This window comes from Chlamydotis macqueenii, chromosome W (assembly GCF_036417535.1).
Source record: "Chlamydotis macqueenii isolate bChlMac1 chromosome W, bChlMac1.mat, whole genome shotgun sequence".
NCBI lineage: Eukaryota > Metazoa > Chordata > Aves > Otidiformes > Otididae > Chlamydotis > Chlamydotis macqueenii.
The window spans coordinates 40004034-40027282 of NC_141592.1; the positions used below are offsets into that span (position 1 = coordinate 40004034).

The 23249-nt window shown below is 40.5% G+C and overlaps 1 protein-coding gene across 1 annotated transcript in view; it reads left to right on the forward strand.

Annotated features, from left to right (window-relative positions):
* Positions 1-22213: 22213 nt before the first annotated feature.
* Positions 22214-23249, forward strand: part of LOC147596694 (vasculin-like) — a 34482-nt gene continuing 33446 nt past the window's right edge. Inside the window, exon 1 of the mRNA XM_086769727.1 lies at positions 22214-22276. Coding sequence (XP_086625853.1) covers positions 22214-22276 — 63 coding nt within the window. The remainder of the gene's footprint in view (positions 22277-23249) is intronic.

Consider the following 23249-nt stretch of genomic DNA (forward strand, 5'->3'; position numbering starts at 1 on the left):
GAGGGCGCTCAGCGCCCGCCGCGGAGCCCAGGCCTGAGGGGCGCGGCCCCGGCCGCCGCCCTCTCCACGCCCCGCTGCCCGCCCGGGGAAGCCTCGGCCAGCAGAGGCTGCCCGTCCCGGGGCAAGGCGAGCGGGAGTCGCTGGGGCCCTCGCTGTGCTGCCGGCTGGAGCCCAAGTAACTCGGACACCCTCCGGCTTCGGCGCCACGCCGCGCTCGGATGGATCAGCTTGTCTGTGACTGCCGCGACTTGCACTCCTGTCCCGGGGCCGGGAATACTGTGCGGAAACGTTACCCCACGACCAAGTGGTACCCGGCTGTGTGACCTGCTCTTCACTCCGTATTGAGCCCCTTCCTAGGTGCTGGTGTGGAGGAGGGTTGGCAGTTATGCTAACATCTTACATCCGAAGCATCTGAAGCAAGAAACAAAATGTCAAAGCCTTCAAATCTTGCTCTTGTTGATTGCCTGCTGTGGGTTAAACAGAGAAAGTGAAATTTACTTTGCAGTGGATATTGTATCTAAAAGTTGAGGCGGTTTATGTACAAAGTATTATCTATTCAATTTTTTTAGCGGTATTTTTGGTCCTGGTACACAGGAAGTGGGAATCTGGATGTTTTCAGCTTGATCCTAGGCTATAAAGAGTCATGCTTTTAACTTTGGAATTACATGTTTCTGCTTCTGGCCAAAATAGCATCTGCCATACTTGCTGTATCAAATATTGAGCTCCTGGAAGGGTGATGTGTGTCACAGTGACACTCAGTTGCAATAGTGCCCCAGACTGTGTCTCATCCTGAAAATTTAGGAGGCTAAAGGCTATATCCTGAAGTGAACAGTTTCTTTGGATGGATCCTAAATTGGGTTTGCAGACAGTGCAGAGATCCCAAGCTAGTTTAGGTACTTAATTAATGGAGCTCTATACTGTTTAATTTATTCTGCTGGGACCTGTTGCTCTGAGAAACAGAGTAAATTAACTTGCATCATGTGCTGCACTGCTGAGTCTAGTCTACTTCCAATATATAAACTGTTCGTGTACCTCCAAACTACACAGCAGCCTAAGATGTAGACGTACCTGCTCTTGATGTATCTAGGGGTAAGATGTTCACAACATGAAAATCCCAAGACTTTGCAGAAAAACATTTTTTAGAAAAGTTGTCACAGTCATAAGCAGCTCCAGCAGTACCTCATTCTCTGATCCTGGATCTGTCTTTGTCTTTTTCCAAAGGTGTATACACAGATTAGGGAGTTATCGGGTAAAAATGATCAGCGACAGACAGGCTATGTCAGAGCACACTGCACGTACTCAAACATTAAGGAATATTTAATACTTTCCACCTTTGACTGATCTGGAATGCCATTATAACCCACTAATGCCCCTTAGCATTTTTCAGTTTTGTTCCCTCCAGATAGAGCAAAATCAGTTCCCATCCCAGTTCCCTTGAAGCCTCAGCTCTGGTAAGGCAAAATAGCTTCCCATGAACACAGAATGTGTAACACACACAGACCTGTTCATCTAATTGACATAATAGTACAGAAAGTGCAGCAGGAAGAATCTCCAGTTCAGGGAGGTACATATTTGCTACTATATACATTTTCTCAATAGGAATTCTCCCCAATTTAGATGCAATTAGCTATTTCCTAACTTCTGAAGTAGTTTACTTCAGTCTTTCAACTGTTTAATGTGATTAAGTTTTTCAATTGTGTGCAATTTTACAGATAAATCTTCTGCTGTTAATTTGCCACTTAAAAACTTTTATCAGATTTAGATCAAAGTGAAATTTTTTAGTTATAATTCAGACCATTTTGATAAAATATGAACTCATAGCTCTACCACAGCAGGTCATTAGGCGTGTTCCAGAGCTGTCGTATAAGTTGCAGCAAGGATTCTGAAAAAACTACAGTGCTCAGAGTTGTAGTGGACAGGGTGCAAGACAGAAGAAAAAAAAAAAGTAAAACTTACCTGGTTCTAAAGCATACTGGTGATAAAACCAAGCATTTTCTTTTCTTGTCTTTTCCTGAGATTCAGTTTTGCACTTGGAAACTGCAGCTATACAGAAAAACTTACAAATATTTGCAGACTCCAATACCTACAAAAAAACAGTTAGTGAAAAACTGGATCCTGAAGATTTGAAAAGGGCTGCTGTGATCCTGTATCTGAGTTGGGGCTGGATTTTGATAGCAATATCTATAGTGCAATTATGTTCTATGCTGTTACAACACGTTTTACCTCCCAGTGTTTTTCACTGAGTACAGATCAACATAAAAAGTGAGGATGGTGAAGCTACTGTGGTAAGCTTGGTTGAAGGGGATGAAAAGGAACAAGGATGTGATTGCACCACCTCTTTCTCAATTAGCATTTTTCTCCAGAAACAGGGGTGAGAGCATGATGTGCTCTTAAAGTGTAGCTTGGAAACCAAACTACCTCATGCTTTTCTGGAGTCTAGTATGGCACTGCATCATCAGGAGCTTCCACTGGAGCCCAGTGCTTTCATGGGTATGCTTCTGCTCTCTGCCTTGCTTCCCTGAGCAGAAGGGCAACATGAGATTGCACTTTCCATTTTACACGGACTCTGAATTAGAGATGGATGAACAAAATATCCATATGCATATATACAGTGAGTCAAACAGCTACATCAATGTAAATGCAGTTTTCCATAGCTGCTGGGCTGTTGTGGTTTAGCCCGAGTCACCACACAGTTTCTTGCTCACCCTCCTCCTCCTCAGCCGGATGGGGGAGAGAATTGGGAAGAAAGGAAAACTCATCGGTTGAGATGAAGACAGTTTACTAAAATAACAAAGGAAAACTACAATAATAACAGAATATAAGGATATTAATATATACAAAATGAACAATGTAGATTTTCTCACCACCCGATGTCCCAATGTCCGATACAGCCCGTCCCAAGCAGCGATCACGGAAACGAAAACCGAGCAGCAAGCAAAGGAGCGAAAAGGGAGCCAGCAAGAGAGAGGGAATGATGCCAGCGAGCGAGAGAGAAGGATGGATGCCAGGAAGGCAGATACCCTCCCGGCCAACCCCCACTTATATACTGAGCATGACGTTTATGGCATGGAATACTCTCTTTGGCCACTTTGGGTCAATTATTCTGTCTGTCTTTCTCCCAGCTTCCTGCATCTGCACGTTAACGAGACTCGGAAAGCCAGACAGTGTCCTTGGTCTCATTATCATCAGTGTGTTTTTATCAACATTCTTCAGACACAAAATCCAAAACACACCAGCTACTGAGAGGAAAATTAACGCCATCCCTGCCGAAACCAGGACATGGGCATACAAGAATGTATTTCAAGGTGCCTTTTCTCTTGCATTGGAATAAAGAAGATAGGACAAAAAACTGCCTAAACTGTTCCTTCTGAAGTAATGGAGGAAGATACATTTTTTGTCCATACAGAATCATAGAATCATTAGGGTTAGAAGGGACCTTTAAAGGTCATCTAGTCCAACCCCCCTGCAAGGAGCAGGGACATCTCCAACCAGATCAGGTTGCTCAGAGCCCCGTCCAACCTGGCCTTGAATGTTTCCAGGGATGGGGCATCCACCACCTCTCTGGGCAACCTGGTCCACTGTTCTACCACCCTCATTGTAAAAAAAAAATTCCTTATATCAAGTCTGAATCTGCTTCCTTCTTTTTTAAAACCATTACCCCTCATCCTATCACAACAGGCCCTGCTGAGGAGTCTCTCCCCATCTTTCCTGTAGGCCCCCTTGAGGTATTGGAAGACCGCTATCAGGTCTCCCTGGAACCTTCTCTTCTCCAGGCTGAACAGCCCCAACTCTCTCAGCCTGGCCTCATAAGAGAGGTGCTCCAGCCCTTTGATCATCTTTGTGGCCTCCTCTGGACCTTCTCCAACTGGTCCATGTCCTTCTGATGTTGGGGGCTCCAGAGCTGGACACAGTACTCCAGGTGGGGTCTCACCAGGGCAGAGTAGAGGGGCAGAATCACCTCCCTCGACCTGCTGGCCACACTCCTCTTGATGCAGCCCAGGATGTGGTTGGCTTTCTGGGCTGCAAGGGCACATTGCCAGCTCATGTTGAGCCTCTCGTCCACCAGCACTCCCAAGTCCTTCTCCTCAGGGCTGGTCTCGATTCCTTCTCCATCCAGCCTGTATTTGTGCCTGGGATTGCCATGACCCAGGTGCAGGACCTTGCACTTGGCCTGGTTGAACTTCATGAGGTTGGCACGGGCCCACCTCTCCAGCCTGTCCAGGTCCCTCTGGATGGCATCCCTCCCTTCCAGCGTGTCAACGGCACCACACAGCTTGGTGTCATCGGCAAACTTGCTGAGGGTGCACTCAGTCCCACTGTCCGTGTATATTTTGAATATATTTTATCATCCAAGCTAATCTCAGATAAAAAAAAAGGAAATAATATTTTAAAACAATCAAAAAAGGAAAGAAATAAAATTAATTAAAAGAGAATAATCTAGTCTTTAAAAAAACACCAAAAACAATAATGCAATTAAACTGAACATTTATAGATGAGGAATTGTAAGTTAAGGAGCGCAGAAGCTCTAGAAGAAAATTTCTTGACATCTGTAGCATTTTTTCTCCTTTACATTTAAAGAATGATAAAATTAAGTCTTTTATATTCTGCACTCTTAGGTATACGCTATCATGGATGCATCCAACAGATGTATGGTGTTCAGAGAATATCATAACCATGTTTGAAGTCTTGGTCTTGCATCTGAGTGGCGTAAATGTTGTGATACTTTTTCACTTCAGTCCATACTCCTCCAGCAAGCTTGTTGCCCAAAGCTCTAAATTAATGTCCTCAAATAGCCCTTTTCTGTAGGCATAATAACAAAAAGTAAAGCCTGTTTGTTCAGGAAATGGAGCTGGTCTTAGACCCTTAGGCTGTATCTCTACTAGTAAATTAAATATGCTCAGGGATGTTTCCTAGACATTAAAACCACCAAAAAGCACAGAACTGCACACATCTCTGCTAGCAAAACCTCTGCTTCCTTCAGAGACCGCCTGTTGCAGATGGTACGTTGAACACAATAACTCCCGAAGAGTACTGAAGAAGCAGGCTGGTGGGAGCACAAAGCATGTGGGGACCATTCCAATAGTTTGATTTTATGGATGACCATGTGCCAGCACTATTTAATTTACTTGAAAAGCAGAGAGTATGTTGTAAAAATACAAGTCACCATCTCCTGCAAATCTATACTCTTTGAGCTTTGAGATGGGAAGAAGGAAGGAACCCCATCTGTATATTATTGACATCACTTACTACTGCTAATGACATTGCTTGTTCAGATACCATGGTTTTGAGGATCGTATTTGCAGTAAAGGATAGACATGCAAAGTACGTTTTTAAATCTCCTAGTTTTATCTATCTCCCTGTGCTTTAATTTTCATGAGTCCAAGTAACAGATTTCTGCAGTACCAACTGTACTTCTGTACAATGTAAGAAAGTTAGACTTTTAAAAATAGTCTTGCTTGCTTACCTCTCATGCCAAATTTTCAAAGGGAATAGTTTCCCTTACCTTCTTCCCAAGACTTTTAGTATTCTGCTATTTTTGTTTAAAAAAAGTTTAATTTCACCCTAAAGAACATAGAGAAAAAGTTTTAACTGATTTATTTTTCATAGTAGCAATAATAAATTAATTTTAGTAATAGGCAAAGCAGCTTATTTTTTGTGAAGCTTGCCAACAGCCAGCAGATTTACAGCAAGGGCTTGTTTTACCCAGACTTACAGACAGATATAGCACATGCATGTAATGATATCACTGGTAATTACATAAGAAATGGTATAATGTGTGCATAACAAATATTTTAATTTAGGGGAATTTGTAGAGTTTCTTTTATGAAATTAAACATTTTCATTTGTATATAATCATAAATAGTTGTAAACAAAACTTGCAGAAAATCCTTCCAAAAATGGGTTTGTTCACTTTACTTGGATGTGAAAAGTTTTGAAATTAATCTAGTTGTTAAAAAATGAGGGAAATAAAATGTCAATTTGGTGTCAATATAGAGATTTTAAAGAAAAAGGGATACTGCAAATAGATTTGGCTGTGAAATGAACCTGCATTAAAATATGAGATCTGCTCATATTTAAGTATGTACAAGATCCTATCATCATGCCGATCATCTGGTCTCCTTATTTCAAAATTAAAATGCTCTAAGTTCACAAGTTAGCTAGGTGCATTTTAGGGAAAATACAATAATTTAATTTTATAGAGAAAAGGGTAAAGATAAGTAGCTTATGAAAAAATAGTAATTTAGTATCGTACGTTCAGTTCATAATTCCTTCAACTTGTTCCTTTTCATCTAAATTGTTCCTTGTGATTAACAGTCATTATTTAGATCTCTTTGTGAAATTTAGAACAGTGGGTATTCACTTGCTGTTATTTCACTTTCCTGGATGGAACAGGGCAGAAGTTGAGTATATTTAGGATTTACTTGCTTATTATTTTAAAGAAGGTGTATAGCATGACTTTCCTTCAACAGAATAAATGTCTTGTAGACAGCATTCATTTGAGACATATTTGAAGAACAGTTGCACCCTTTTAACATAAATTCATTAGCTGGATAACTTATATGAAATGAATACTGCTTAATGGAGATAAACCATTAAAAATAGTTTCATATAATCCTTGGTTTAATACCACCTAATGTTTCTGAAATACCTTCTTAGAGATGGATGCTTTTACTGTTAAAGGGGAAAAAGCTACTAGTCAGGCTATTTTCAGTTACAACATGGGTGAAAAACTTGAAATGGAGAAACTTCTTTTAAAAGCTTGATTCTTAATAGTCTTTTTACTTTCCAATTAGTATAACAAAAGAATGGCCTCTGAGTTCTTATCCTGGCTTTTCACTAGTGTCACCAAGACATTGATTTTTTCAGCTAGAAACAGTCATTATCTTGAGAGAGATAAAATGACCAATTAATTTCAATAATATAGGACAACACAACATATATGAGGCAACACAAACAGAAACCTATTAGGAGGATTAATATGGATCAATTTATAATCTCCTGCTATTTATTGTGTCTCTCTCTTGATACCCACAATATATCATCATACTGGGTGCTCTTGAAAGGCATTTAAAGAACAATGCAATCATCAGGCACAGTCAACATGGGTTCACAAAGGGAAAGTCCTGTTTAACCAGTTTGATATCCTTCTATGATAAGGTCACCTGCCTAGTGGATAAAGAGAAGGTGGTGGATGTGGTTTTTTTTCTGGATTTTAGTAAGGCTTTTGATACTGTCCCTCACAGCATCCTTCTGGAGAAGTTGTCCAACTGTGAGATGAGCAGGTACGTGGTGCACTGAGTGAAGAACTGGCTGAGCAGCAGGGCTCAAAGCTACTACTGCAACATATGTCTGATATGAGTTAAATTCATCAATGTTGCTTATAAATTACTATTTTGAAAAAGATTTTAATAAAGAAACTTGAGAGCGTAGACAGTTTTGGTAGTGACCATAGACACATCAAACTTGGCTCCATGGCTGGCAGCATGGTTCACAGTCGGGCCAGGTGGCAGAGCACTGCCCTGCTTTTCTTGTTTGTGGTTTCAGGCTTGGCAACAGACTGTGAAAATAACTGAATGCCACAGGGTATATGCTCTATCACCCTACCTGGAAAGCCTAATTTTTGCAGCACAAGTCAAAGTAAATAAAAGGCCAAATAATTTCAAGGATGAGGTAGAGAAAGGAGATTGCAATACAGTCAAGATTATGATAGGCACAAAAAAAAATGCCATTGTTATTAGAAATTGGAGATGGAGTTGACTAATCAAAATTGAGCTGAAGGCAAATGAGACTATAGCACTTTCCGACATTTTATCAGTTTTTTAAAAGATTAAACTCTCATGTATTTTTCTACTTTCTAATTTTCTCAGTTGTTAATTTTTGCTTTCTAGTAATTTTATCAAATGGGTTATTTTAAGAGTATATATATATCGGCAAAATACATTAAAATACTATTTTTCAGGACTCAGACTTTTTTGTAAAAACACATAATTTCAGTTCCTACAATAATTTAAATCTCATAGAGGAAACTGCCAATGGAAGAAGATACATAATTAAATGCAGACTCTAAAAACATTTGTCAGTACCCTTTCTAATGATATTTAAACATAATTTTGTACATTTAATTTTTCACATAATTAACTGCAAAATAATTTGACTTGCAATGGAAATGTGATTTCAAAATTGCAAAATGTTAATTCAGACATTTAGTTCCCAGGCTGTAAAAATCCATCATGTTTCTCTCAAATAGGCACATATTGAATACTGCACATACATTAAACATATTTCCACTTTTAAGTTTGTAAGTTGAACTATTTCTATCAATTCAGTGAAGATGCTATTTTTTTTTTTTTTGCTTGTTTAAATGGTGGTTATAGACTCTTTTACTTGCTTCAGGCCCCGCCTGGCACCGTGACTTAATTCTATTGCATTTATTTGCAAGCTCTACTCAGTATTGCTGAAATGAAGATGAGCTTTGGTCTCTGCTCTGCCTGCAGGTCTGTTGTATTCCCACTGCTCACACGCCTCGCTCACGGGGCAGTGGGGCTCTCCCTGCCACCGACCAGGTTGCTCTGGAGGCCGGTGGAACCAGGGTCGTCCTCATCGGCCTCTCCCACCCACGCCCGCAGGGTAGGCCGGCAGCTGGCCGTATGCCGCGCACAGGCCTTCCAGCGGCCAGCTAGGGCCTTACGGCGCCCGGCCAGGCTGGTTCGTATGACTGTGCCCTCGGGCTCGCGTCTCAGTTTTGGTGACCAGTTTCAGCGCTCAGCCCGGACCGCAGCGGCTCGTACCGCCAAGCCAGAGCTCTCGTCTCACGACTGCCTGCCTTCTCTGGCTGCTCTCCCGAGCAGCTATTGGTGCCGGCAAGAGTGACACTGTAGAGCTGTGAACGGTTAATTACGGCGGCGCTGGGGGACTCCCACGGGCAGAGCAGGGCGGGGCGCGCGTTGAGGATTCCTCCGCCGCTCCGCGCGGAACGTTCGGGATTGTTCTCGTGGCGTCACGGCAGGGGGGCTTCTGCCAGCATCCTCGGTGGCTGCTGGGAAGCTCCACCCCGGGCGCCTGCGGCGTCGTGGGGCTGATCTTGCGAGGCTTGGGCACGCAGAGGATTGTGGCTCGGAGCGGCGCCATTTTGGGAGTGAGGCGAACTGGGAGTGGGGATGGGTGCGCGCGTCTCGTTCTCGCGTCTGGGGCTCACGCGGTTCTTGGAGGGTGGGAGGGAGCAACCTTCGGTAGGGGTGTCTTGGCGGGGGCGGCTGGGTCGTCCCGTTTCTTCCCCTGCCGTAGGTTGAGGCCCGCCCTTGGGGAGGGCCGGAGGAGCTTCCCTTGGCGTGGCAGTGACTGCTGCTGCTGTGCGGGGGTGGCGCGGCAGGTCAGTGCCTGAACGCGGGCCGCGGCTTTCCTGGAAGTCGGAGCGAGTGCCCACCGCGGGCCGGCGGAGCCGTTCCCGGGGCCTGTCGCGGCGCCGCAACAAAGGGCCGGGGAGCCTGGGGATCTGCCCGCGCGCTTCACAGGCAGGCGGCCCCGAAGCGGCGAGGCTTTCCCCAGGGCCGCCGCGGGGGGAGGGGGGGAGACACACACGTTTCTCAGGCGGCTCCTGCCGCTCCTCTGGGTTTGTTCTGTACTTAAGCTTGGTGTCCCTGGTCCAGGTCAGCGCCTTCCTCTTCAGGTGCCTCCTGCAGATCTATTTATCTTTCCCAATAAAATGAGAAATGCCTCTTTCCGGTTGTCTTTTATTCTCGGAAATTAGAGACAGGAAAACGTTTCGACTGATAGGCTGCATTCTCTGATAAATATGCCTGCTGCTTTCTTCAGGATGTGAGTGAATGTTTAACTGAGGCTTCTGTACTCGGGTTTGGCTGCCTGATTGCATATGTGTTGGCTTTTTAAGATTCAGATTTATGTATTTGTCTAATGCTAATTCAGATTTCAGAAGGGAAAACTGATCTGGTTCTTTTTCTCATAGGCAATTTGGGTTACAAAAAGAGTCCTGGATATTTGGAGCCTTTTGCTTCAGCTAGTAGAGAGGAAAACAGAGGGAGCCCGTCCTGAACCAGTTGCTTCTTGTGAAAAGGGAGAAATAACAGACACTGATCTGAGTTTATTTGTCCAAGTGCTTCCTTCTGAAAAAGCTTCTGAAACGATCATTAGGCATCTGAGAAGTGAATTGGAAGTTTGAAGTCATGAGTTTTTTTCTTTCTAGCAGTGCAGAGCACCTCACTCACGGATGCTTTTGTCCACGTGGCATGGATACACGGTTAAATTTATCAAGTTCTGGATACTTTGGGTGCCAAGATAAAGTGCTGTTTTGCTTTTAATTACTTTTTTTTAATTTAAAGCAACATTCTGTCAAAGTCATAGGTATAACCAGTTTTGTTGACTGGCTCCAGGTTAAATGCAGTCTGAGTCACTGTGTAGACGTTGAAGAGTTTCATGGCAGATATTTTAACTCTTATTTGATTTTTTTTTTTTTAGGTTTTTTGATATAGCCTTTTGTCACTTTGCAATGAGACCTATTTTCTAAATGAAGTATCTAATATAAATTTGTTTATATTTTTTCTCTTATTTAATATTTTTGTTGAAAAATGTTGTTGCCAATAAGCAATGTGATGGTATCCAGATAGCTGTTGTTTACAAATGTCTCTATTACCTGAAGCTAGGAATGTTCCTCAGTTCAGATGTTCAATTTGGATTTTTGGTTTCACAGTTTGTGGTGTAAAAAGTGTATTTATTTCACCTGTAGTTGACTGTGAAATGTACGTGGAATAGACAAGAGAAGAAGCTATTGGTGGGGGGGGAAGCTTCTTAAGGCAGAGACTTAGCAAATTTTGGAAATAGCCTTGTGGAATCTGTAAGCAAGAAGGATGAATAGCTGATTTCTGTGAGGTCAAATCTATGTCAAACAGCTATGAATGTGTAGTATTGCTAAGAACTCGGGATATTATCTCAAGGAAAACAAACGGAAAAAATAGAAATCATGCAGTACTAATACCTTGTGCAGTTCTCTTGGATTAGGTAAGTGTTGTAGTATTCATAATCAACTTACACTTGAATAAACATTTTATCAGTAGAATGGTTAAACTTTTTTTTTTTTTTGGAGAACGTTGACATGAGTGTGCAGAATCTAATTTTTATTTGCCATTTTTAATAGTGGAATATTTTTAACAATTTGAAGAATACATATATTACTAAGAAATGTGTAAGTATGGGTGTGATTTTTCTGGGAGATTGAAAAATATGTACATCTAGACTGAATCTGTAGGTAACATCTTCATGTTAATATTGTAATCTCAACAAAGAGCTGTTATACTTATTGAACAAGTCTGCTGGATGGTTTGCGTATGTCAATCTTTCCATTTGCATTAGACATTTTTGCAGCATGAAGGTACTGATAACGTAGCATTGCTTTTTTTATTTCCTTCCACTGTTCTTTGTCAATTATGGAAGCCAGATATTTATTACCAAAATTAATGTACTGCCTATGCAAACTGGCTTTTTAATGTGTTGATATTTTAAGATTGAGTTCAGAGTAACTTCCTATTCTGTAAGAGGAATGAATGAGTCGAACTAGTTTGAAAGTATACCATAACAAACCCCACCTACCTTTTTGGAAGGATTCAAAACAAAATATAGGGGTGAACTAACTAATTGTACGTGTTATTGTTAGATGTATCGCTGCCCTCTTCCCCCCATAGTGGTTAAATGTTTCTGAAGATAGATATAGCTTAAACATTGAAATTAATATATTTGTAATATATTTTTTGTAGGTTTGCTTTCAGCTGAATTACTACTGCATCAAAGAAAATTAAGATGGACAGAACAACTTAATTCAAAAGTCAGTGGTAATTTTACTAAGTTCTCTCCCCCCTACCCCACCTTGATTATTCATAAAGTTTTAAATAATTAGTGTTATTGGGTAGACTGTAAACTGAGTGTCTGCTAAAGGTGACACACTTACCTTAGTCACAACCTTTTCCAAAATTTTTCAGAGCTTCTGAAATACTGAAGTATTAGTAATAGTGAGGTAATGAGGAGAAAAAAAAAAAAAGGTTTTCTCTAAGGGCACTACAAAGATATTTGGGAAGATGACTTGTGTTAAAGCCTCGTAGAAAAGCAATTTTAAGCATGTGAAACTGTCTAAAGATTATTACAATGTTTTGTGCTGTGTTGGGTTTTTTTTCCCCCTGTAACTTGTTATTTTGACCATAAATGAAAGACTTGCACCTAAATAAGTATTTTAAATTCTTATATTTGCTGAAGTAGTTCTCTTCTGTGTGTTGCCTTGTCAGTATCTAAAAGTTGATCTAGCTTCAGTACTTTGCTTTCTTTGAATGGCTTTGTTGTTTTGTTATTTTAACTCCTATTTCAGTTTTACTATTTTGATGTTCTGGTTTTGTTTAGTGAGGAGGGGCCTAAGGTGGTAGCTTCTGTAGGAAACTGCTAGAAGTTGCTCCCATTTGTTCAGTGGACTCAGCCAGGTCTAGGGTGGACCTGCTGCTGGCCAAGGCCGAGCCAATTGGTAGCAGAATGTTCCCTGATAATGCCTCTGCAATAACGTATTTAAGAAGGGGAAAACAGGGGAAAAAAAAAAAAAAAGTTAGAGAAGATGTGAAGCAGCTGAGCAGGGGCAGAGAGGGGGAGGTGTGAGCCTCATGGGCCTTGCAGGCCTCACTCTCTGGCCTCCCACTGGGCAGCCGACTTGGCCCGGTCTGGCTGCAAGAAGTGGAGAGGAGATAAGATGTAAATGAGATGTAAAAAGATTCTGAGAGGCATCTGCCAGCCTGTTGTGAAGAATTTTTTTCTTGTGAGAGGAATGGCTGCAGACACCAAGGTAAGTGCAGAAGGAGAGGGAGGAGTAATGTGGCTCCTGGCCAAGATTCCCCTGCAGTCTGTGGTGGTGACCATTGTGGAGCAGGTTGTCCCCCTGCAGCCCATGGAGGTCCACAGAGGAGCAGAGATCCACCTGCAGCCTGTGGAGGACCCCACTTCGGGGCAGGTGGATGCCTGAGGGAGGCTGTGGCCTGTGGAGGGCCTGTTGGGGCAGCCGTTCTGGAGGGACTGCACCTTGTGGAAGAGATGACCCATGTCAGAGCAGTTTCATGAAGGACTGTGGCCCGTGGGAGGGACCCCACGCTGGAGCAGGGGAAGAATGTGAGGAGTTCTTCCCCCAGTGGTGTGAAACAAGGTGTGATGAACTGACTGCAACCCCCATTCCCTCTTCCCCCCTGTGCTGCTCGGTGGGGGGAAGGTGGTAGAGATAATGTTAAGCCTGGGAAGAGGGAGGGGTGGGGGGAGGTTATCTTGTTCTCTGTCTCATTCTCCTGCTAGTTTTAGTAATAAATGAATAGTTTTCCCCAAGTCGAGTATGTTTTGCCCGTAACGGTAACTTTAAGGATCTCTTCCCGTCCTTATCTGAAACCTCGAGCCGTTTTTCCTTATATCATCTCTCTCCCTATTCTCTTGGAGGGTGGGGGAAGTGAGAGAGAGACTGCATAGTCTGCTCCCAATCGGGGCTGAACTACGACATTTGAAAACATGGAAACTGTGGAACATGAATAGGAGTCTGTTTCTGTAATCTCTTGTGGCTGTGGCTTGGGGCTCTTCTACATCAAGTCTTGGTGTGACTGGGATTGACTGAATGAACTGAGGCATGTGTAAAGGAACCAAACTAACAGAATAGAATTGTCTTCCTCGTTCTTTTAGTTTGCTTGAAAACACTTGGTAAATGGGAAGAATTCAGCTGTGAATGGTTATTTAATTAGATTTTGTCTATTATATGGCCATAAACATAGTAATACAAGTACTTGCTTCTTAAATAATAGGAAAAGTGATGTCTGTCTTTTTTCAAGCTATTAACTTTCAGTGTCATGAGACAATTACCTCTTGACAAGAGGTTCTCACTGAAATCAAGGAACTGCATTCCATCCACTTACTATTTTGGGTGACATCTTTATCTGGACTCTCTCTTCTAGATGTTTTGAAGAGTTTACTTTTTAGCTTTATTAAATTAACACCTTTACATCTTTCTGATTGCTGGTAGGATAATTCTTTTTTTTTTCTTTTCATCGTGTTTGCACTTGGGAAGTGCAGTTATTTGTATGCATATCAATTTGACACAGATTCAGGCATGTTTTATAGCTATGCCCTTGTACCCTAAGCAAAATTCATACTTGAGTGAGGACCATTGAGGAGAAAATGTCTAGCATGCTACTTTACTTCAATTCCTTCTTTAGGTTTTTATTTGTATAATACTGACAGTCTGTTAAGTGGTTTGCAGACAACTATGAAGATAAGGTCCTTGCCTCAGAGCACTTATAATTTAAGCCTTGATGTAAACGTAGCTTTTGTACTGGAATAACTGTCAGCAGCGTGGCTCTCTTACTGATGCATTTATTCTGGTAGAATCCTAAAATGGGTACATTTGTATTGAGAAATTGTCTTGAATGGTGTAGGCTGCTCTGCTGTGTGAAAAAACTGCTGGTGGAAGCTTTTAACAGTAAGCAGAGTTTAAACTTGCAGCAAAGCTTAAGTGGAATTAAATCTGTGAAATTATATAGCGAAATTGTTTAGATATTTAGCTTGCTTAGTACTTCACAAGTTAATGTACTTTAAGCTCTTTTTTTTTTCTTCCATTCTAGTGAGATTCTTCTGTTTTAAAATGTATGGATAAAACAGTTTGACAATGATAGTTCATTAATAACTTCGGGGGGAGTTGCTCTTTAGTTCTTCTTTTTTAGTAGTAGGAGTAAATTCTGTCCTGCAAGGAGAACTATTTGCAGACCTTATTATAAATGAACTTGAATGAGATTTGGCATGCTTTCTGTTTTATTGTGTGGTGGTGGTGTTTTGTTGTGTGTGTTGTGGTGTGTTGTTTTTTTTTGTTACTGTGTGGTTTTGAGCAGTAGTATTACACAGTGACTGATGATAATGCCCTATGTGGTGCTATCAATTCTTCCACAATCATCTACTTTCATATTTTGGGTGAACATAGTCTAGGAAACAGCTGTAATTATATAGACTTGTTTTTCTGCTTTATGTGCTCAGGATATTTTAAAACTGCCACCTTTTTCAACTGCTTTTTCTTGAGATCCTTGTGAAGACTCCAAAGTGCAAAAGCATTCCCGGTGATTTTGTTACATAATGTATGCTGAACTAGGTGGTGATGTTAGTGTTAATGAGATCACCACTTTTATCCAAAAACATTTTTCCTTCTTTCTCTCATTTTTTTCCTAAAAGATGTTTTGATTTTTGTGACAATATTTGATTCACAGAAGTGATGTAAACCCTGTTGCTTGTGAACCATATCTATATACAGAAATGGGACCATACATTAAGGAGCAGTGGTTGGGATTTTTAGAACACCAGTGTCCCACCAAGTCTGCCGACACTCTAGATCCTTATACAAAACAAAGGTAGTGAGTGCACTTTAGTCGATTCATCCTCACATAAGGAACTTGAGCCCTAAGTAGAAATGAAGGTAGGTTTTTCTTGGGTATTTTTGTTTGTTTTTGCTAAGTCACTGTAAAGTTAGGTTTTAGGGCTGTGTCTGTACTAGAGAATGTGTTGGCTTTTTTATGGTTAAAAATTGCATGTTGCAGTTTGATTCCATACACTTCTCATATCCTGACATGTCATAAGACTTTTGTAGGTGTTCAAATTTGACAGAGGATTTCGTCCTGTCCTCAGTGTTCTGCAGGAAACCTTAATGATCTCTCATGCATGTCTCGCTCTCTCCCTCTTAAGATGAGGCAAGAAGGTAAATTTAAAAAACGAATGGATATTTTTCTTTTATTCTTTCTCATTGTCCACTGTTAAAATACTCATCAGAACAGTTCTGTATTGGATGGTGGGGACAGTGAGACTAAAACTGGCAATTTTACTTGCTCTGTAGTAGCACAGTTGAGAAAGAAGAGGCTTCAGCTGAATTTTTCAGAACTTTTTAATGTCTATTAAACCAGTGGGAGAGAAGACCTTCAAAGGTTCAACTCCCTTTCCTTTTATTTGAAGTGTGAATCTTTGACAAGAAATTTTAGAGAACCAAAGAACTTGAGAGAATTACCATATCCAAACTTAACCTTGTTTGTAAATTGTCATATGCCTGTGAACCTACTTCTATGTTGAAATGTAGTGGGAGGACAACACACACATTTTCCTTTCAAAGTGTTAAAAGTTTGGTTGTAAAGACTGAAGCTTATTCTTTTGTTGTGGCTGTGCATTTACATGGAGAGAAAATAAGGGAAACAAATAATATTTAGTTCAAGTAGTTGTTAAGCTTTTGCAGCAATTTGCAATCAGTAGAAATGTTTCCATTTTCAAAAACTCTGTAAAGCTTTTGTTAAGGTTTGAATATTCTTTTATTAACATACAAATTTTGAATAGCAAAAGAACAACTTGAAATTAGCTTGTTTTGCTTTGTTCAAATTAAATGAATAACAGAGTAAGGAAGATCTCTAATAAGTTGTGCTTTTGAAGGGGAATAAAAATTTAGATGTATAGGATTTAAACAAAAGTATTATTTAAAGATTACATTTGCCAACTTTACTTCAAATTAGCGCTACTCTTGACTAGAGATAACAGGGAAGGATATTTTATTGCAAGAAATTTTGTTTAAAAGAAAATGTTTTTTGTGACGGAAGGAAAAAAACTTTTGATGGAGTAGGTTATTTTAATGGACTACTTGGTTGAGAAAAATCCTTAATGCTTCTGTTTATGGAGAGTCTGTGTAGTCTGATGGTTAGGATTTGAGCATATAGTTTCTTTGCTTAATTCAGAGCAAAAATTTGTAGCTCTATGGCTGATGCTAAATAGATGAAGTAAACATTTGAATCTGGCCCAAGGTGGGAGAACTGAAGGGTTAGTTTATTCTGTAGCTCCGTTATTCCAGAGTTGCTCTGTTTTAGTGAGAACTTTGCCTGCTGATGATGCTTCTTCAGGAGAGAAGAAAAAAAAGACTTCGGCAAATAACTTTCTCTTTTTGTTGTTGTGAAATGTAGTACAGTTGGTATTTGGCATATCTCTGATAGCAAACATTCAGTTTTAACTCCCTCATAGAAAATTGTGTGTCTCACTTCGCTTCTTGTAGATGGCTGCTCTTTTCTAAGATGTCATACAGACTTGCTTATTGGGCCCCTCTGAAATTCATATGCACTTGGTTTGTCTTCCTGATTTAATAAGGATGTGATACACTTGTAGCTCATTACCGAGGAAGCAAAGCAGTAGCAACAGTCTTGAGATACTGAGTAATATATAACCTTTTATTTTTCCACTGTCATAACAACACTAATATTCTATTTTAATTCTGATGGCTTACAACCTTTTAACCCCATTTATAAATTTTATACTAAAAATTTATGATGACCAGGTGAGGGTGTGTTATAAAACAAGCATGTAGCTGAGGGGTAGAGTTAAGGTTCTACATGCAGTTTGTGATGTGCTGTACTTATGCTAATAATAATCTGTGAGGTATTAGGTAAAAGATTGTAGGGTATTGTCCTGGTTCTGGCTAGGATAGAGTTAACCTTCACCTGAGCTGGGAGGGGAACTGGAGCTGGTGGCCCCTGTGGCTGGGGGACACAGCTGGGATAGTTGACTAATTAGCCAACAGCTGGGATAGTTTCCCCAAATTGGCCCAAGGGCTGTTCCATCCCATGTGACATCATGCTCAGTATATACGTGAGGAGGGCACTGAAGGATGGTTCTCCTGCTCCTACTTGGGAGAAACTGGGTATCAGGATTTTGCTGTGAGCTATTGTACTGTAATTGTTTTCCATCTCTGTTTTGTTTTCTTCTGTTATTTCTCTTAAATTTATTTTTTGTTTCATCTCAACCCAGGAGTTTTGCCACCTTTTCTTTACTAGTTCTCTTCCCTATCCCACTGGAGAGTGGGGGGGAGTGAGCGAGAGACTGTGTAGCTTGGCCCTGAGTGGGGCTGAACTATGACAGGTATGTACCACTTAGATATGAGTACATGTTAATTTTAGATTTTCTTAAAACTATGTATGTGCATATATCTATGTGCTTTTAACGTTTATTCTGCTCATGGATTTCTCTATGCAAATCAGTAGACTGAAGTTCTAAACTGATCTTCAGGGAGCATCAAGAAATTTGAATTTGTATCTCCTTTCTGACTTTGGGAATTCATGTCTTGAAGCTTACTCCTTCCACACCCCCCCCCCCCCCCCCCCCCCCCCCGTTAATAACTTTACTACTCCACTCACAAGCTTCAAGTGTTCCTACCTATCTAGTGTAAGAAGTATAGAAGCTGAAAATGGGGAATTATTTTTCCTTGTCTCTAGTTTCTGGTGAGATTATTTCAGCTGATAGGGGTCTCTTTCTAATTTTCAGCATTATTTTAAAATTTTGTTAGACAACTAAGTGTAGGTAGTTCAGACAAATAGTGTTACCAAATGTGTCTTCCCAACAGTAATCAAATCTATCTTAAATATTGAAGACAGCTTTCTGGGCTAAGGGAAATATTTTTATTTTGTACAATGAAGAGACCTTCCTGAAGTTGGATCTGTTCAATACCAATAGGATTGTCTTTCCTCTGTCAGCAAGTACTGGTTAGACAAATTAAACGACATGCCCTTAAGATTGGGTGGGGACAGTCTCTGATCTCATGTCCTTGTCATTTTAAAGTTCTGCTGTGCTTTTTTCTCCACCATCGGTGGAAGAGGATCAGGTTAGAGAACACTTAAGAGATATACATTAGTCCATGGGGCTTGACAGAATACACTCATTCAGTGCAGAGGGAGATGGCTGATGTCATTGCAAGGCCATTCTTGATTACCTTTGAGAGGTCATGGTGATTGGGAGAGGCTCTTGAGTACTAGAAGAGAGCAAATGTCAATCCTATCATTAAGAAGGGTAAGGAGGAAGATCCAGGGAACTACAGCTTGGTTAGCCTCACCTCAGTCTGTGGAAAGGTGGTAGAGCAACTAATCCTGGAAACCATTTTCAAACACATGAAGGACAAGAAGGTGAGTGGGAACAGTCAGCATGGCTTTATGAAGGGGATATCATGCTTAACTAAGCTAGTAGTCCTCTACAATGAGGTGACTAGCTTGGTAGATGGGGGGAGCAATGGATGTTGTTTATCTTGACTTCAGTAAGGCTTTTGACGCTGTCTTCAGTGACTGTCGTAGTTTAGCCCTGCTTGGGACCAAGCTACATGGTTTCTTACTTGCTCTCCCCGCCCTCCTAGGGGATGGGGGAGAAATAATATAACAAAAAGCTTGAGGTTTGAGATAAGGACAGGGAGAGATCACCCAAGTTACCATTATGGGCAAAACAGACTTGACTTGGGGAAAACTATTTCAATTTATTATTGATAAAACCAAAGCAGGATCATGAGAGAGGAAAAAAACCCCAACTTTCTCCCCTACCCCCCCTCCTTCTTCCTGGGTTTAACATAATTTCAAATTATCTCTACCTCCTTCCCCCTCCTGAGTGGCACAGGGGGAATTGGGGAATGGGGGTTACTGTCAGTTCATCACACATTGTTTTCAGCCACTCCTTCCTCGTCAGGGGAAGAATTCCTCACATTCCTCCCCTGCTCCAGCATGGGGTCCCTCCCACAGGCTACAGTCCTTTGTGAACTGCTTCAGTGTTGGTCCTTTTCTACAGGCCATGGTCCTTCTGGAACAGGCTGCCCCAGCACGGGCCCTCCATGGGCCACAACTGCTTACCTCCTGGTAAGCAGCTACGTAGAGAAGAACCTGGGGATCCTGTTGGACAAGCTGACCATGAGCCAGCAGTGCATCCTCACAACAAAGGACAACAGCGTCCTGGGCTACATTAGGAAGAGTGTTGCCAGCAGGTCGAGGGAAGTTCATACTTTTCTACTTAGCAATGATGAGGCCATGTGTTGAGTGCTGTGTCCAGTTATAGGCTCTGTGGTACAAGACAGATATGGACTTAGTGGAGTGAGTCCAGCAAAGGGCCACGAAGTTGATTAAGGGACCAGAGCATCTTTCCTATGGGGAGAAGCTGATATTCTTTTTTTATTTTCTAAGGAGGTAAGAGTTGATTTTCAGTCTTTCAGAACACTGTGGATGTTATATTTTAATTTTTCAGAAGATACTTTCCAGATTTATAATTAGTAAGCCATCAAAATAATAATTTTCTCGTGTAAAATTATGTGAAGGTGAAAACAATGAGGGAGACTTTGCGTTTGTTAATACTGTTGACAGGACTACAGACTATTGAGATAAGTAGACAGTATGCCTTCAAAAGGATGTTACAAGGTAGCAATGTTTCGTTACCAGATGATGCTTAAAGTTCATAACCCTGGCTGTGATAAATTGAAGAGTTGTGTTGTTGAGACATTCCTCCCATAATCTGTAATGCATGTGGATGTGGGAAAATAAAAGGTAGGATTACATGTTTTTACGCTTGATTCTTAGGAGTCACAAAATTGTTATAGTTAAATATATGATACTAAATGTGTTTCCTCTAGTTAGAGCTACTTAAACCATTTAAAACAAAAATGAAAATAGTCTCAAAAAATCATAGCAGTTAAATGTGAGTGTATATTACTTTTTATGCCACAGACCTTTCAGGAATCTATGCTTTAATAATCAGGCTCATTTTTTTTCTTATTAGACCTGTTTATAGAGAACAAAACATGGAACTGAAATTCAGAATGCTTTGACTACAACTGCTTCCTCTGCTCACTTGTCCCTGAAATATCTCAGTTCATTCCCCTCCTGACTTCTCACATCCACTTATGCAGCCAGTGCAGAGATTTTCTTGAGAGAAATTCTCATGAGAGTAACTTTTTAAACTCCTGAAGAGTATTACACAATTCCAGAGATGCTTTTTAGCTATTTTTAGTGTTGTGTGAGTAGACGAGTAGAGAGAGGATTTCTGATGCTAGAAAGATCTGATGAATGGAAGTGAAGCTAGAAGAAATTCTGGATGAAGTATCATCTTCATAATGGAGCACGAGTGATAAATTAATATTTCTGTAGCCAGTTTATTCCAGACCTCACTATCCTTTGTTTTCTTGATGATATGTTCAAGGCCAGGTTGGAGACATTTGTGAAGGAAGTTACTGTTGTTCCACTGTGTTATCAGTGACTCTACAGTTACCCTGTCTGTATGAGTCTGGTATGTGCCTGTACTGTATTCCCATTTTTTTTAATGTGCTACGCAGAGATATGAGCTGGACTAATGGATGCTTGCTAGGATTCTGCAATATACTTAGCCTATAATGTTCTCTCAAGCTTCACTAGTGGTTAGAAACGACTGCCACGTTATTGCCAGTCTACCTATTTGGTGAAATTGTTCAGGAGTGAAGGAGGGTGAAATCTGTGACTGACATAGTTGTGGTGGCAGGAGTCCCTAATTTAGGACAAATGGTATGAGTAAGCATCTTGTGTTTTGAGTTTGCATTATCTTGCATTCTCTTATTGAGAGATGATGATTTCCCACCTGTGGAGAGAGCATGGGGTAGAAAAAGTACCCTTCGGTTTTATCTTAAGCCATTACCTTCTCTTGCACATTTTCAAACTAGATAATTTTACTGGATTTTGACAGTAGTTCTGGACATGTAAACACTGTTTCCATTAAATCTAGAGGAAAATATGGGGTTTGTAGTGGTCTTGAGCATTTAGTCTTTTATTAAGGAACTTATATTAAAGTTATATTAGGCCTCTAAGATTAACTTTTAGGGACTAATTTGAAAAATCAGCTGCTTCTAGGAAGCTAGTGAAATAGCTTCTGCAATCCGTTCTAGATAGTACTGGAAAATATTTCAACAAGCTGATTTTCCACAGCTTTCTGATCAGACATTCCACAAGATGCTTCATCCCATTTATAAGAGGAAATAAAGGAGTGAACATTACAGTTTTATTTTTATGGTACCTGTGATATGATTAGTGTGACAATTTGGCTCATCTCATCTGTGCTTTTATTACCTAGTTTATATTCTCTCACAGATCTGTTTTTAGAATCTAATAGCAGAAAACAGAAGGGAAATAATGATCAAAGCACCACAAGTGTAATTCTCTTGTAATATAAGCATCTGAAAAGTACTCATTTCTTGTGGGTGTGGGGTGTCTTTTTTGGTTTGTGTTTTTTTTTTTTTTGTGGGGTGTCTTTTTTTTTTTTTTTTTTTTTTTTTTTTTTTTTTTTGTGGGGTGTTTTTTAATTACAGGGTCTTGCCATGAGATGCTGAAGCCTTGTTTCATTGATTAGGAGAGACTGGGCCTAAATGGCGCAGCATGACTTTGCTCCAGCCTGGCTTAATTTTCCTACTCCGTCATCATCAACAAAGGTATGTTCTTTGCTGTTCTTTTGAACAGATAGTCTCATTATGAGTCTAAATGTCATAACCTCAGTCATAGTAAAAATACAAATATCTATGAATATGTGAAGGGGTGATAACAGATGATATCTAGAAAGTCTTGCTGTCATGATTTAAATAGTTGGACCTTGGTTGTCAAGCTCTTACCTCCAGTAGGGTTTTTTTTTTTTCTTGAGCATCTGAATTCATGGAAAGTAGTATGTGCCTGCACGCATTGTCAGAGCTGTTGTTGGATTAAGATTGCCTTAATCAGGAGTTTAAAATTAATTATAGTATTTTGTGCTAGAAGAACTGACACAGGCATGTGCTTAATGTTCTTGCTTCTGATTTTGGTCTGTCCTATACATTTTACAGAAGTGTTATTCTATCATCCAAGTGATTAAAAAGAAAATGCTTTTGAAATAGACTTTCTGAAATGACTCTTCAGTTGCTGGTGGGATGCTTGTTACTACTGGTAGTATGTGGCACTTTAAAATAGTTGTGCATTCTTGCTGTGGTGGTTTCATCTAGACTACTGTTACTCACTTTATACAATGGGACAGCTTGGAAACAAGAAATAGGAAAAATAGCAATCTGAATCATTAGGATTTGTGAGTATTCTAGGAAGTCTTGAATATGTCTATCTCATAAACGTTTCTTTTCTGGCCTATCTTTCTACTGTTTCTTAATTTGTGTGAATGCAGAAGCAGAGGCAGCACTGGATGTTTCAAACTCCTGTTATCTGTTTTATTTCCCTATTTGTAGACATGTTGTCTTCATTATAATATTTTGAATGCAGTATCCATATCTGCAGCCATGAGAATGGCATTGCCTTACTTTAATGTATTTATGTAAGTTTAGAATCATAGAATTGTTAGGGTTGGAAGGGACCTTTGAAGGTCACCTAGTCCAACCTCCCTGCAAGGAGCAGGGACATCTCCAACCAGATCAGGTTGCTCAGAGC